The 16,406-nt window shown below is 45.6% G+C and overlaps 1 protein-coding gene across 1 annotated transcript; it reads right to left on the bottom strand.

The window, feature by feature from the left end:
- Positions 1-761: 761 nt before the first annotated feature.
- LOC139835767 (uncharacterized) lies at positions 762-2,060 on the bottom strand. The gene is made up of 4 exons (XM_071825632.1): positions 1,991-2,060; positions 1,691-1,878; positions 1,456-1,620; positions 762-1,151 (listed from the first exon to the last, which is right to left on the bottom strand). The coding sequence occupies exons 1-4, from the start codon at positions 2,043-2,045 to the stop codon at positions 762-764; spliced, it is 798 nt and encodes a 265-aa protein (XP_071681733.1). The 5' UTR covers positions 2,046-2,060.
- Positions 2,061-16,406: the final 14,346 nt, after the last annotated feature.

Genomic DNA, 16,406 nt, shown 5'->3' with positions numbered 1-16,406 from the left:
TACATCGACCATGAAAAAAACTTGTTTTTTTACATCAACCATGAAAAATACTTTTTTTATATCGACCATGAAAAATACTAGGAATTTGCTAAGAGCATTCACAACGTGTAGCCAAAAGTGGTTCCATATTTGATTTTTGGCTTTTGGAACTAGTTCCATACATTGTAGAGGTAGTTCCAAAACCAGAAAAACAAGGAACCGGAGCAAGTAGGTGCTCCGATGCCAAATTTCACTTTTGGCATTTGGAACTAGTTCCCTACGTTGTGAGAGTAGTTCCATATTGGCTTTATGTGTTGTTTTAGCTTGATGGCGGGTCCCACGTTATAAATATTTGGAACCACTACATTGTGGAGCTATTGCTATATTTCACACCAAAGCCAAATTCACCATCGTATCAGATTTGGCAATAGCAACATTGTGGATGCCCTAAAGTTATATTTTCCATCTTGTACACAATTAAAAATATCTTTAAAACAAACAAATCTCTAATGTCTAGGTGTACCATCTCTACTAGTACTAGTATATACTAGTAAATTACACGTGCCTTGCACGTGAGAGCTCTTTTTTTTAGTGAAACAACTTCGACGCAGGATTTTGTGAAGCTTTTTAACTTAATTGGTCAAACATGCGAAGCATGTGCCATTTACTTGTACAACTTTATCGGAAAAAAATTACTTGTACAAGCCAGTTCCCCTAATTAAGTACTCCAAGCACATAAGTAAACAAAAGAACCAGGGACATCATCAACTGAAAACAACAATCTATTCATATAGCGGCTCTTGCATCACCCTTTGAAAATCATCTACCTGCAAAGATGAGTGCAGAGTTTCTGCTCGTGCTTTCACCTGTTCCAAGATCGTCCAGTTGATCTCATGGACATCTGCATCAGCCAAAGCGGTAACCAAGTTGCCAGCCACTAGCTTCTGCAGATCAGCAACAGCATGTAGGCCATCTTGAATTGTAGAATTCCATCCTCGGTTCATTTCTTTGTTCCGCCAAGTGGCCACATCCAAGTCCTTTTGAAGACGCCTAATCTTAGCTTCCCCATTGCCACATCCTTCTGTTTTGTTCCTACAAACGTTTGCATCACTGGAACTCTGGACATCTGTGCTACAATGCTGCTTGGCAGGGACATGAGCAGTCACTTGCTTCTGCGATTTGCCATGCATAAAATCAATCAGCAGATTAAAAGGAAATATGTTGGTTGATTCATGTCACCACTTTGAGCAACCCATGAGTTTCTAAACCTTAAATGGAGTCTAAAACATTGCAATAAAAGGGTGGGTGCATCATTTGGATGCAGAGGCCGGGGCGACCCTATTTTCAAGAAAAAATTAGGAAATCTGAAATCTATATCTATATCTCTACCATCTATACCACTCCACTCAAGTTGACAGTTTGATCTCTTTCAGTACATTAGATTATGTCATGTTTAAAACACTATTATAAAATTACCTCCTTAATGTTGAGCTCAGGAGGATCCAGATGTGCTGATCCTAGGCGGCCCCTCAAATGATTGCTTGCTAGAACAATAGGACCAAATCCCGCCTCCTTTCTACCAATGTCTGCATCACTGGCGCGCTCACTGTCTTTGTTAGGAACATGAGCAGTGGCTAGCTGCTGCAAATCAAAGTTCATCAAATCAATCAGCAAACAACACATATGAAATTTGAGCAGTGCGGCTAAATACCTTCTTCAGCAGCTGCCCCACGGAATCGTCCTTTTGGCGGCACATCACACGGGTGAAAAATCTCGGCAACGACTTGGGGTGCGGTGATTTTGTCCCATTCCACAGTATGCCGAGCTTGGCTGCAATTATCTTATTCTGCAAGATATTTTGCCTCCGAGATTCTTCGTAGGCATTCTCGAGGGGAATATCTAGCAGGCATTACAAAAAAAAACAGATGCTAATAACAAGCAGTGGAAGCAAGCAATAAACTAGTCTCGGAAATCAAATACATAACAAAAGCTGCCGGACAAAGTGTTCAACCTTGGTCGACTGGGGAGGTGGCGCGTTGGCCATTCGTTTTGGTTCGGTGGATCATGGTGGCGCTTTGTGTACCGATCTTGCCAGCCGGTAAGATGAACCAGTGAGTCGGGGAAGCAGATCCGACGAAGCGGACGGAGTGTGGTTGACGGCGTCGCTGAGCTGGCTCCGGCGCGGTGGATGTCGGCTACAGATGGACGACTGAGAGGGAGCGAGACGGACTAGGTGTGAGGTAGGGAGAGAGGCCCTTACTTGTCCGTGGGTGGGGCTGGATATAGGGGAAATGAAAGCCCTAGAAGATAGCATCCTGCTAATATCCTAGTACAAAACAATTGAACTAGAAAATCCCGCCAATATATGGTGCTGAATTGCGGGCGGCTCATAGCTTGTGCACAAATAAAATGGGAAAATCCAAAAAATGTACTAGTTCAACAAAAAAAACTCTAGTGGCAAAGTCGCTAGCTCGCCATGAGAAGATGCACTCCGCCAAAAAAATGTCATGAGAAGCTAGTTTGCTATGGATCTTGCATTAACCCTGCTCGATAAAATGGTGGGCACAAAAGACAAGCTAAATCAAAAATAATGGTGGTAGAAAGATGTAACTCTCAAATGTAAACTCTACTAAACAGGGCCAGCTCAAAAACATGCCTCATATTATTAGTACTTCCTCCGGTCCATATTAACTGCCACTAAAATGGATGAATCTACAAATACATCCATTTGAGTGGCATCTATATGGATAGGAGTAGTAGATTAAGGAGTTGCGAGACAGTGGAGGAAATGAGGTGGGGAGGAGGAGGGTGACGACCAGACCCCCACCTCCACGGCACCGCATAAATAGAAGCTAAAATATGTGAAACAGTGGAGGAAATGAGGTGGAAAGGTCTTCTTTTTAGCCCCAGCGTCACCGCAGATCAGGTGACATGCACCTATTGCATGTCACCGTGTGACATGCGGTTTAAATTAGAATTTGAACACTGCGAACAAATCTGAAAAAAATCATGCATGTTCATAGATATTAAGATAACCCCTAAAAAATTCAAGTCAAAATTCGAAACATACATCGAGAAACAAAAAAGAGAAATCTGTCATGAATAGTTCCCGAATTCAAATCTGAGTTTCTCTGTAGACTATTCACATCTGAGTTTCTCTTTTTTGTTTCTCGATGTATGTTTCGAATTTTGATCTGAAATTTTTAGGGGTTATCTTAATATGAGCTGTGAACGTGCATGATTTTTTTCAGATTTTTTCGCAATGTTTAAATTTGGATTTAGGCCGCATGTCACACGGTGATATGGTGCATGTCACCATGTCACCTAGCTACTGCTCGAGAAATGGAGCCCCTCTCCGCTGGGCTCCATAAGGCTAGTCATAGTGCTAGTATCATAGCTAGTATCATGCACATTGGACCCACAAAAATGCTGATGTGGCAGCTAATTAAGGAGGAGAGAGGAGATTAGAGTAACATAGGTAGATAATGTAACATAGTGCATGTCACGAGAAAAGTTAATGCCAAACAAATCTTGTGCACAAATTTGCATCGAGATTCTAAAAAATAATAAATATAGCATGGCTATGATACTACTTCATGTTACTAACCACTATAGAGATAGTATCATATACAAGTATTATATGCATGATACTACTACATGATACTTACCACTATGACCAGCCTAAAAGCTTCACTGCTCGTGTCAGACTGTTGAAGACACTGGCAAGTGCATGTCAGGGGGACAGAGAATAAATTTCGTCCACGCGTCGGCGCGTGCTGTCTACCCCAAACCCTAAACTCTGTCTTATGAAGTCAAAGCATGCATGAAGAGAAGTGGTTTTTGGTTTCAAACATGGAAATTTCAAAAACCCTCTCAAGAGCTACATTTTGGAGTGACTAATTTTTCATATTCATGATTTAAACTTGTTTAAATGGGCATAAAAATGGGCATAAAATTCAAAATAAATCAAAATAAATGAAACACCAAGGCACATAGTCTTCTTATGTCATATAGTAAGCATTCAATTAAGTTGATAAATAAGGTCTAGACATACTCAAACCAGAAAAATCATGTATCTACCCCCTAACCCTAAACTCTGTCTTATGAAGTCAAGCATGAAGAGATGTGGTTTTTGGTTTCAAACATGGAAATTTCGAAAACCCTCCCAAGAGCTTCATTTTGGAGTGACTAAGAAGCATACATGCTTACTTTTTTATATTCATGTTTTAAACTTGTTCAAATCTTGGTCAAACCTAGGATTTGAACAAGATTCAAATGGGCATAAAAATTCAAATTTTTTTTGAAAAACCAAGGTCTTCTTATGTCATATAGTAAGCATTCAATTAAGTTGATAAACAAGGTCTAGACGTATTAAACCTGAAAAATCATGTATCTACCCCCTAACCCTAAACTCTGTCTTATGAAGTCAAGCATGCATGGTGAAGAGAAGTGGTTTTTCGTTTCAAACATGGAAATTTTAAAAACCCTCCCAAGAGCTTCATTTTGGGGTGACTAAGAAGGATACATGATTACTTTGTCATATTCATGTCTTAAACTTGTTTAAGTCATGGTCAAACCTAGGATTTGACGAAGATTCAAATGGGCATAAGAATTCAAAAAAAAATCAAAAACCAAAGCACATAGTCTGTGTATGTCATATAGTAAGCATTCAAGTTGATAAACAAGGTCTAGACATATTCAAACCAGAAAAATCATGGAAATATCAAAAACCTCCCACGAGCTTCATTTTGGAGTGGCTAAGAAGGATCGATGCAGGTTACTTTTCATATTATTCATGTTTTAAACTTGTTTAAATCTTGGTCAAACCTAGGATTTGACCAAGATTCAACAAATGGGGATAAAAAAATGAAAACCCAATGCACATAGTCTTCTTATGTCATATAATAAGCATACAATTAAGTTGATAAACAAGGTCTAGACATATTCAAACCAGAAAAATCATGTATGTGGCTACCCCTAACCCTAAACTCTGTATTATGAAGTCAAGCATGAAGAGATGTGGTAGAAAATTATTCATGTTTTAAACTTGTTTAAATCTTGTTCAAACCTAGGATTTGACCAAGATTCAAATGGGTAGAAAATTAAAAAATTGAAAAAAATGAAAAACCAAAGTACATAGTCTTCTTATGTCATATAGTAAGCATTCAAGTTGTTAAACAAGGTCGATCTAGACATATTCAAACCAGACAAATCATGTATCTATACCCCTAACCCCTAATTAAACTCTGTCTTATGAAGTCAAGCATGAAGAGAAGTGGTTTCGGGTTTCAAACATGGACTAAGAAGGATCATTTTTAAAAACCCCAAAAGCTTCACATTTTAGAGTGCATAAGAAGGATCCAGGCTTACCCTTTCATTTTGATGTTTTAATCTTGTTTAAATCTTGGTCAAACCTAGGATTTGACCAATATTCAAATGAGCATAAAATAAGAAATAAAAAAATAAAAAAACGAAAGCACATAATCTTCTTATGTCATATAGTAAGCATTCAAAAGTTCATGAAGAAGGTCTAGACACATTCAAATCAAACAAGTCATCTACCCCTAACCCTACACTGTGTCTTATAAATGAAGTCAAGCATGAAAAGAAGTGTGGTTTTGGGTTTCAAACATGGAAATTTGAAAAACCTCCCAAAAGCTTCATTTTAATTAGACTGACTGATTAATTAAGAAGGATCCATGATTAATTATGTCACAACCCACTTTTCAAAACCCTGCATATTCCCTAGTTTTAAAAATTTGGGCCAACAAAAACTTTTATATATCTTGCTTCCTAGTGTGCATAGCTTGTAGTTTTGATTAGGAATGTTAGAAATGTTTGTTAATAAACAACTTCCCTCACTAAAAACTCTTAGTCACTAGTTTTGTACCAATTTCTAAAGGAAGAAAAACACTTCATGACATCACTAGTGAGGCACCCACATCCAACTTCTCCTCTTAGAACAATTTTCCTCTTAATCAAAAACTTGGGTGCATGAGTGCATGCAACCACAAGACACCCTTTTTCTCTCCATGCACCATGCCTCTCTCCATGGGGGAAAAACCCTAGGAAGGGGGAACACTTCCCCCTCTCTTTTCTTTTATTCTTTTTATCTCCCTCTCTTTTCTCTCTTATTGCCGTGGCCTCTCAACCCCTCTCTTTCCCTCTCTTTGGCAAATCCGAGAGGGCAACCACCCCTCCTGCCCCTCCCTCTCTTCTTCTTTGGTGCTTGGCCGATAGTTTGAGGAGGCCATGACCCTCTCTCATGGCCGGCACTTGGTGCCACACCCACCACCCAAGCCCACCTCATTCTGGCCCGCACCCCACCTCCTTTTGGACCCCCTGGACCCCTCTCTCTTCTCCCTTCCCCTGGCCCGACGCCCAGCAGCCCATCTACCCACCCTAACCCTAGCCTGGAGGACACGCGCGCCAGAGAGAAAATCTCTCCCGCGCGGGGCGACGACGCATGCGCGCCTCGGCTGCCGCTCGGCGCCTCGACTCCCTCCCTCGCCTCGTGAACGCGCACACCTCCTCGACTCCCCCGCTTGCTGACGCCACCGCGCGGACGTCACCACGGCCCCACCGCGATGACGCCAGCCCTCGTCTCCCGTTGGCCAGAACCACCGCCCGTCGCCCGCCCGTTGCCCTCCTCCGCCTATAAAAGGGCACCCGCACCCCCACTCCACCCTCACACACTCCCCACTCCCTTCCCCCACCTCCACCAACACTCCAGAGAGCGCCCAGGGCGCTGCTCTGGGCTGCTGCTCGCCACCACCCGGCGGAGCCCTGCCCGGTGATCACCGCCCTCGGAGAAGACGGGGAGGTGCTGCAAGAGCTCCAAACGCCGCCATCCTCTCTTCTTCGCCCAGCCCCTCCCTGCCACCTCCTACGTCACCCTAACCCCTTCCTCGCCGTGCCAGGATCGCCAGACGTCGCCGCCCCACGCCTTGCTGCCGGACGCCTTGACGGAGAAGGTGCTGCCGGGAGCCAAGACGACGGAGTAAACGCCGCCGAGCCGCCCCTGGACGATCCCACGCCACCCCTGCCTCGCCCTACTCTCGCCATCGACGACCCGCCGCCCTCCGGTGAGTTTCCCGGCCGCCGCCCTCCTTTTTCTCTGCCAGACGCGGCCGCCGATCGTGCCCCGCGCTCGCGTGGAGGAGACGATGGCCATGGGCCATCGGATCCCCATCCGACGCCTGCATGGGCCATGCAGGCCAGGTGGCCATGCACAGCCTGGCCCACCCGGGCCCTCCCCTTTTCTTTTTGTTTTTCTTCCTTTTTCTTCTCTGCCCGCGTGGCAATTCTCCTGGGCCGGCCCGTTTCACTCACAGCGCGGCCCAGCTCCTTTCCCGCCCGTTTCCCGTTTAAACAATTCTTTAACTTTTCCTGTTTTTGTATTTAAAACCTGTGAACTAAAATGCTCATAATTTGAGATCTATAACTCGAAATAAATTGAAATCAACTACGTTAGAACCAGATTTTTAACACCTTTCACTTGCCACTGGCCCCATATTTTTAGGATTTTTACACGAATTTTAGTTTAATAAACTTGCTCTATGTATTCTGTACACTCCACAAAAATCCTAAAATCATAGAATTAACATTTTTGACTGTTTCCAATTGTGTTAATCTTGTTTTATTGTTGTCCATCTGAGAAAAATAATATTGGTCCCTGTTAATATTAATTCTGGATCGTTTATAAAAATGTTTTGTCACATGAAATGTTGTCCATTTTAAACACTTGTTCTTTTTAATTGATTTCCACCTCAACCCTTTTTCCATCATAAATTTGGCCAAATCATGTTTTCACTTTAATACAACATATACCCCTGCATGCTTTGTCATATTCTCTCAAAACTTGATTCTTGAGTTATGTGTTGATTGTATGTTGCCCTTTTGTTTTCGCGATGCTAGATACGAACGTGGGAGAAGCCGAAGGAGAGGATTTTGGAGAAGGTGTTGAAGAAGACCAGGGACTAGCCAGCCAAGGCAAGCCATTTACTTTGACTCCTTGATTTTTCTATGTTCTTGGTTGAGATCTTTTTATTCTTCCCCATCTTGATCCTTTGCGTTTTTCGGTGAGATAATTCTCCTCTTTGACATACTTGCCGCCAAGTATGTATTTATCCCCTCTTGGTAGATTCGCGTACTCTAAGTATGTGGATTAAAACTCACTCATTTGACACCTCCTAATTCTAGTACAAACTTGGGTTAACATCATGATTATTGCTCCAATTTTTGATTATCTTCATCCATGCTCCATGTAAGTATGGATGTTGTTGACACCCTTCATGGTATGATGGCAACCTTGATGCTATTGTACATCTTAGTTCACACATAAACTTTAGGTTGGGAAAACCCTCAAGGTCTTACCTTGTTGTAAAAGTTTTTCTTAAAAACCTTGGGAAGATGAGATCTTGCCCATGTGTAACTTTGAGTAAAGGTTTAAAGAAAACAAAATTGAGGTTTTGAAGGAGAAGTGGTATGGTAACTTGGTTTTGGGAAAAACAACACATGGTTCTATGTATTCGCCCGGAACAACCTTCTAGCGCAACCACAATATCCAAAGTGGGCACGGGCTTAGTCCGTAGTTTGTTGAATTTAACGTGGGATACCTTCACCACTCTCTAGGAGGGTCACGATGACCTCTGACACCGGGTTGCGCTCTGAAGGAGGCAATACACTGCATTAACTTGCAGCCGGACGACATCGAGGGTCTTCTGTCGTGGCGCCGGAGATACGCTCAAAAAGGAGGTATGCTGCCGGGGTGCCGAGAAGGGTTAAGCCCGCAGGGAAGGGCTCATGTTAAGGGAGACAGGCAAAAGACTATGACCGATTATCCGAGTCTCGCATACTTTCGTATGACGATCCGGGGATGATCCCGGCGGATTTATCGGTTCTTGTGGGGAAAGTGCGCAAACTCTGCAGAGTCAAATCTATTCGAATAGCCGCGTCCGCGGTCATGGACAGTTGGGATGGCCGTTGCTTAGCTGTGTTGAGTTTTGTTTTTAAAGGATTTACAAGAAAAGAAAGTGTTTTCTGGAAGTACTTAGAGTACTGGAAAAATGGTGGTGACCATAATGAGATGGTCGGAAAGGAAATAAAATGTGGGTCTACCCTTCCTAAGTGTTTTATGTAGTGAAGGATCTTCTTAAATTAAATCTTGTAGGGATGTCTTAGATGAATCTTTAAGTGTCTCCTTCGCCCATGAAGTTGAGATGCTAACTCCACCAAAACACTTCTTCTCTCCTACATGACATGTTCTTAAATGAAGTTAGATATTCCCTCTTGATCTCCTAGTTTAGTTCTCGGTACCTTGTTCCCTTTAATATGTTACTTTGTAAATGGTTTGCGAGTACAATTCAAAATGTACTCACGGCTTTGTCCCTGGCTATTTACTTGGCCAGACTATGAGGAGGATTTCGAAGATGATGGTGGTTATCAGGACGACTATGCGACTTAGGACGTTTCCCCGGTCAGCTGCCTGTAGGGTTTAAGGCATGACTTGGGCCCGACGAAGTTGATTTGTATCCGCTGCTTTTGAATGTTTGAATTCAGCCCGATGTGGCCATTTGTGTAAGGCTTGGTCATAAGACCATTTGTAAGACTATTTATTATTTCGGTACTATGTAATGGATGTTGTAACTCTGTTTATCAGTTCGGTTATGTGCTCATGTTACACTGATCATGGGATCATGAGTGAATGCATAACGGGTATTTCGGACAGTTGGTCCGGGGTGCCACAGAGCTGGTATCAGAGCCATCCTGACTCTAGGGAAAGCCATAGTTAGCATGGACGTTAAAATTAGGGCAAAACTATTTTTAATATCAAAAACGAGATGACTCTAAGCTGAAAGAATGCCTAGTCTCTCCCCTAAATTTTTCTCCTTAGAGATAAACTACTTGCATTAATCTTAACTGTTTTATATTATGTATCTTAAAATTTGGCACACTTATCATATTACTACTTGTATTAACCTTAAAATTTTGTGTAGATGGAGGAAGTTATGTACACCCGGAGCCGTCAGGTGGGAGAGTCGCAGCCTTTGTTCCTCTTTGAGACCGCCCTGCTCGACGTGTGTCACGCCGTCGGTCGCCTTCGCCCCGAGGTGAAGGGCGGGCAGATGGAGCCTCATGACGGGGACTTGTCCTGGATGATCGTCTGCACTATCCGGGGCTCCCACGTCAAGCAGCTCCCGGAGTTCGAGATCCAGCTGTTCGAGCGCACGTGGGAGGACGGTTTGATCCGTGCGCTTCAGGCAGCTCTTGCACGCCTCACCTACCACCACCGTGCCGAGCTCGAGGAGATGAACCTCCCTTATGCTCACTTTGGGCGGCGTGACGAGGAGGGGCTTCCCACCATCGTGCCGTACGTCTGCCCCCTCGGACGCCACGCTGCCCAGATGGAGTTCATCCTCGGCAAGACCCAGAACAGCCTCGATATCAGCCGGATGGAGCAGGAGATGCTGAAGAACGAGCTGGACGAGACCAAGGCGGACCTTGCGGAGATGAGGAAGAGAGCTCGCCGCCAGCGGAAGCTCAAGCTCCGGGCAAGAGAGGCCAAGTACATGCTCAAGGTGAAGGTGAAGCACCTCAAAACGGCCCTCCGCGAAGCTGAGACGAAGATAGAGGAGCTAGAAGATGATGGCGAGGACCTCCGTAAGGAGAATGCTGCCCTCCTCAGTGATGATGATGACTACATGGACGAGGAAGGGTACGATTAGAACAACCCGTCCGAGGAGGAAGATGAGGATGATATGGACTTCATCAACGATGAGCCGGAGGAGCCAGCACCCTCTACCCCTCGCGAGTCGTCCGAGGAAGAAGACCCCGAGGAGCCGCCGTTTGAGGAGCCACCGACCAAGGATGACACCATCATCCTTGACGACGACTAGTTTGAGCACCCGCACCATCGCTAGTTATGTTATGATGTCCCTGATGTAATCGCGTAGAACGATATTGGTCCTATGGTGACCTTGATGTGGTGAACTATGATCTTTTGGTGATACCTATGTGATGATGATGCTTGCTTTTGCTTTTATGTTTCTTTGCTTCCGAGTTTTTTTTTTTTTCAACAAGTTTTTATGCATCTTGTCATCCCTTCCCCTTAGAAAGAACTCGCCTATCAAAGTTGTTCCCTTTTGTCTTATGTCTTCATCTCATCAGATGGTTGACACTCGCCGCGGAGCGCACCAGAACGACCCTCCACCACCTCCACCTGAACCCAATATGGCTCAAATCCTTCGCATCCTTATGGAAGACCGTCAAGCTGCCCGCGCTGAAAGCCAAGCAAACATTGCGGCTCTGCAGAACATTGCACAGCTTGCCGCAGGAAACAACAACAATGGAGGAGATGGTGAAGACGGCCCAAGATCCAAGCTTAGGGACTTCCAGAATACTAATCCACCGGTATTCACCAAGTGCACCGCCCCTCTTGATGCGGACGATTGGCTCCGTACAATCGAGAACAATCTGGAAGTCGCGGCCGTGGGCGAGAATGAGAAGGTGGTCCTTGCAACTCACTTTCTCGCTGGACCCGCAAGAGCTTGGTGGGAGAATGTTAAGGCGATGCAAGCTGCTGATCATGTGATCACTTGGGAGGAATTTACCACTAAGTTCCGCAAAGCCCACATCCCTTCAGGTTTAATCAAGATCAAGAGAGATGAGTTCTTCAACCTTAAGCAGAACAATGGTAGTGTGATCGACTACCTGGACAAGTTCAACACCTTGGCTAGATATGCACCTCAGGACACCGATACTGATGAGAAGAAGAGGGACCGCTTCCTTAATGGTCTTCATGAAGAGATTCAGAGTATTCTCGTGGCCGTTCCTTACCCTGATCTGGAATCTCTGGTAGATGCCGCCATAATGGTGGAGTCAAAGCGCAAGGCAGCCTATGAGTCCCGCAAGCGCAAGATGCAGCAGCAACAGCAGAGTGGACCCAGCAATGCTAGGTTCCGCAGCCAGCCTCCACCTAGGCCGGCGCCTCAGCCTCAGCGAGCGCCAGCCCCTGCTTATCGCCCCTCCAACAACAACACCAACCGCCAGACTATGCAGCCTCGTACTGGAGGAGGAAACTTCAACAACAACCCCCGCAACAGCCCCAATACTCGTACTCAGGGAGATGGATGTTTCGCTTGTGGACAGCCTGGACACTTCTCTCGTGAATGCCCCTCCAAGATGAACCCTGCTCAGCGCCCCAATGCACCAAGACCAAATCAAGGTCAAGCTCGTGCTGCAACTGGGAGGAAGCCCCCACCTAAGAAGCAAGCCAATACTGCTAGAGGACACCTGAACCATGCCAATGCTGAAGAAGCTGAAGAATCTCCTGATATTGTGCTGGGTACGTTCCTAGTCCACTCCACCCCCGCCAAAGTTCTTTTTGATTCCGGTGCATCACATTCCTTTGTTACCGAACCCTTTGTTAAAAAGAGTAAAATGACACCTACCCTCATGAGAAGACTCATGCTTGTTCAAATACCTGGATCCACCGCTAAAGCCCGCTTATCCTGCAAACCAGTTCCCATAGAAATCCTAGGCGTTCCTTTTCAAGCAGAACTCATTGTCCTAGGAGCCCAGGGGTTAGAGGTAATTCTGGGGATGGATTGGATGACTAAATACCAAGGCCACATTGACTGTGCCCAAAAGTCTATCACCTTAACCAATAGCGAAGGAATCCAAATAAAATACACCGCCACAGTGCCTTCATCTAAAGCCTTCTGTAAGCAAAGTGTCGCTGGAACCCCCATCGATCTTGTCCCAATCGTTTGTGAGTATCCAGATGTTTTCCCAGAAGAGTTGCCCGGTATGCCCCCTGATAGGGATATCGAGTTCATCATCGAACTTATCCCTGGAACAGCACCCATAGCACAAAGGCCTTATCGCATGAATCCTCAAGAGCTAATTGAACTCAAGAAACAATTGGACGATATGTTGAGTAAAGGTCTAATCCGACCTAGTGCCTCACCATGGGGATCTCCCGTGATATTCGTGGACAAGCGAGACGGTACCATCCGCCTGTGTGTGGATTACCGAAAGCTCAATGACGTAACCATCAAGAACAAGTATCCCCTTCCCAAGATCGAAGATTTGTTTGATCAAATGAATGGAGCCCGAGTTTTCTCCAAGATCGATCTCCGTACTGGTTACCATCAGCTCAAAGTACGCGAGTCGGATATCCCCAAAACAGCCTTCACCACCCGTTACAGATTGTTTGAGTATACCGTAATGTCCTTTGGCTTAACCAATGCTCCAGCTTACTTCATGAACCTGATGAACAAAGTCTTCATGAATTACCTCGACAAGTTTGTTGTGGTATTCATTGATGACATTCTAATCTATTCAAAATCTGAAGAAGAGCATGAGGAACACCTACGCCTTGTTTTGGGCACCCTGAGGGAACATAAGCTCTACGCTAAGTTTAGCAAGTGTCAGTTTTGGCTCAAGGAAGTCGGATTTCTTGGCCACGTACTGTCTGCCGGAGGAGTCTCTGTCGACCCCTCTCTCATCAAGTCTATCATGGATCGGAAGCCGCCAACAAACCCCACCGAAGTGAGGTCCTTCCTCGGATTGGCGGGATACTACCGCAAGTTTGTAGAAGGATTCTCAAGTATCGCCAAACCCATGACCCAACTTCTCAAGAAAGGCCAGAAATTTGAGTGGACCAAACAATGTGAAGAAAGTTTCCAAGAGCTCAAGAAGCGTCTTGTGTCCGCCCCCATCCTCACCATGCCAGATGTCACCAAGGACTTTGTAATTTATTGCGACGCTTCCAAGCTCGGACTTGGTAGTGTTCTGATGCAAGAAGGAAAGGTGATTGCCTACCTCTCCCAACAACTGAAGCCACACGAGGAAAATTATCCCACTCATGACCTGGAACTAGCTGCCGTAGTCCATGCACTCAAGACTTGGCGTCATTATCTCATCGGGAACCGGTGTGACATTTACACCGACCACAAGAGCCTCAAGTATATATTCACTCAGAGGGAGCTGAATATGCGACAAAGAAGGTGGATAGAGCTGATAAAGGACTATGATTTGAGTATCCATTATCATCCTGGAAAGGCGAACGTGGTCGCCGACGCCCTTAGTCGCGAACCATGCTCGCTGAATGCCCGTCTCAAGGTTGAGCAACCCTTGTTGTATCAAGAGTTTGAAGAATTCGGACTGGAGCTGGTTAGCCATGGTTTTCTTGCCACACTGGAAGTAAAACCCACTCTTCGGGATCAAATTAAGGAAGCCCAGAAGGGTCATGAGAGTATCGAAGGTATCAAACGCCGTATGGACAAGGAGGAAGTAGCTGGATTTTCCATTGATAAAGAAGGAGTCTTGTGGTATAATGGGCGCCTTTGTGTACCGACTATCCCTGAATTAAAGCACCTGATTATGGATGAAGCTCATAACACTCCTTACTCCATTCATCCCGGTGGAACAAAAATGTATCAAGATCTCAAGGAGACTTTCTGGTGGCATGGAATGAAGCGTGACATTGCTCTCTTCATTGCTAAGTGTGACGTGTGTCAACAGATCAAAGCGGAGCATCAACGCCCTGCAGGTTTACTTCAGCCCCTGAAGGTCCCTCTATGGAAGTGGGAGGAAGTGGGAATGGACTTCATTACTGGACTTCCACGGTCAAGCCGCGGACACGATTCCATCTGGGTAATTGTGGATCGCCTTACCAAGGTCGCCCACTTCATCCCGGTTAGGACCACCTACAATGGCCGAGATTTAGCCGACCTCTACATATCCCGGATAGTTAGCCTGCATGGTGTACCCAAGACCATTGTCTCTGACCGAGGACCTCAATTCACCTCTCGGTTCTGGAAGAAGTTGCATGAAGCCCTGGGAACTAAGCTCTCCTTCAGCACTGCTTATCATCCACAGACTGGTGGACAGACGGAACGTGTGAATCAGATTCTAGAAGATATGCTTCGCGCCTGTGTTCTAGCTTATGGAACCAAATGGGAGAATTGTTTGCCTTTCGCCGAGTTCTCTTACAATAATAGCTACCAAACCAGTCTCCAGATGGCGCCTTTTGAAGCCCTCTATGGACGAAAATGCCGCACTCCTCTTAACTGGTCTGAAACCGGAGAAAGCCAAGTGTTTGGGGCTGACATACTTCGAGAAGCTGAAGAACAAGTCCAACTCATCCGAGACCGTTTGAAAGCTGCCCAATCCCGCCAGAAAAGCTACGCCGACCCCAAGCGTCGTGATTTAACCTTCAACACCGGGGATTTTGCTTATCTCCGGGTGACACCTCTCAAGGGAATGCAGTGTTTCCATGTCAAAGGCAAGTTGGCACCCAGATACATTGGCCCCTTCAAGGTCCTTGCCCGCCGCGGTGAAGTCTCATACCAACTAGAGCTACCCGCAGAACTGTCAGAGTTTCATGATGTCTTCCATGTCTCCCAACTCCGTAGGTGCCTCCGAGTGCCTGATAAGCCCGAGGTGTTCAAAAACATCGACCATCGCTCTATCAACCTAAACCAGGATTTAACCTACCGCGAGAAACCACTCCGAATCCTGGAAGAGGCCATGAGAGTCACTCGCAGAAGAAAGATCAAGTTTTTCAAGGTCCAGTGGAGTAACCATTCTGAGGAAGAAGCTACCTGGGAACGGGAGGATTATCTTCGGAGCGAGTTCCCATATCTCTTCAGCTCTTAGTTCCGGAATCTCGGGACGAGATTCTTTTAAGGGGGGAAGGTCTGTCACAACCCACTTTTCAAAACCCTGCATATTCCCTAGTTTTAAAAATTTGGGCCAACAAAAACTTTTATATATCTTGCTTCCTAGTGTGCATAGCTTGTAGTTTTGATTAGGAATGTTAGAAATGTTTGTTAATAAACAACTTCCCTCACTAAAAACTCTTAGTCACTAGTTTTGTACCAATTTCTAAAGGAAGAAAAACACTTCATGACATCACTAGTGAGGCACCCACATCCAACTTCTCCTCTTAGAACAATTTTCCTCTTAATCAAAAACTTGGGTGCATGAGTGCATGCAACCACAAGACACCCTTTTTCTCTCCATGCACCATGCCTCTCTCCATGGGGGAAAAACCCTAGGAAGGGGGAACACTTCCCCCTCTCTTTTCTTTTATTCTTTTTATCTCCCTCTCTTTTCTCTCTTATTGCCGTGGCCTCTCAACCCCTCTCTTTCCCTCTCTTTGGCAAATCCGAGAGGGCAACCACCCCTCCTGCCCCTCCCTCTCTTCTTCTTTGGTGCTTGGCCGATAGTTTGAGGAGGCCATGACCCTCTCTCATGGCCGGCACTTGGTGCCACACCCACCACCCAAGCCCACCTCATTCTGGCCCGCACCCCACCTCCTTTTGGACCCCCTGGACCCCTCTCTCTTCTCCCTTCCCCTGGCCCGACGCCCAGCAGCCCATCTACCCACCCTAACCCTAGCCTGGAGGACACGCGCG

The sequence above is a fragment of the Lolium perenne genome, chromosome 2, assembly GCF_019359855.2.
Source record: "Lolium perenne isolate Kyuss_39 chromosome 2, Kyuss_2.0, whole genome shotgun sequence".
NCBI lineage: Eukaryota > Viridiplantae > Streptophyta > Magnoliopsida > Poales > Poaceae > Lolium > Lolium perenne.
The sequence above is the reverse complement of the archived record's forward strand: the minus strand, read 5'-3'. Positions and strand labels throughout refer to the sequence as shown.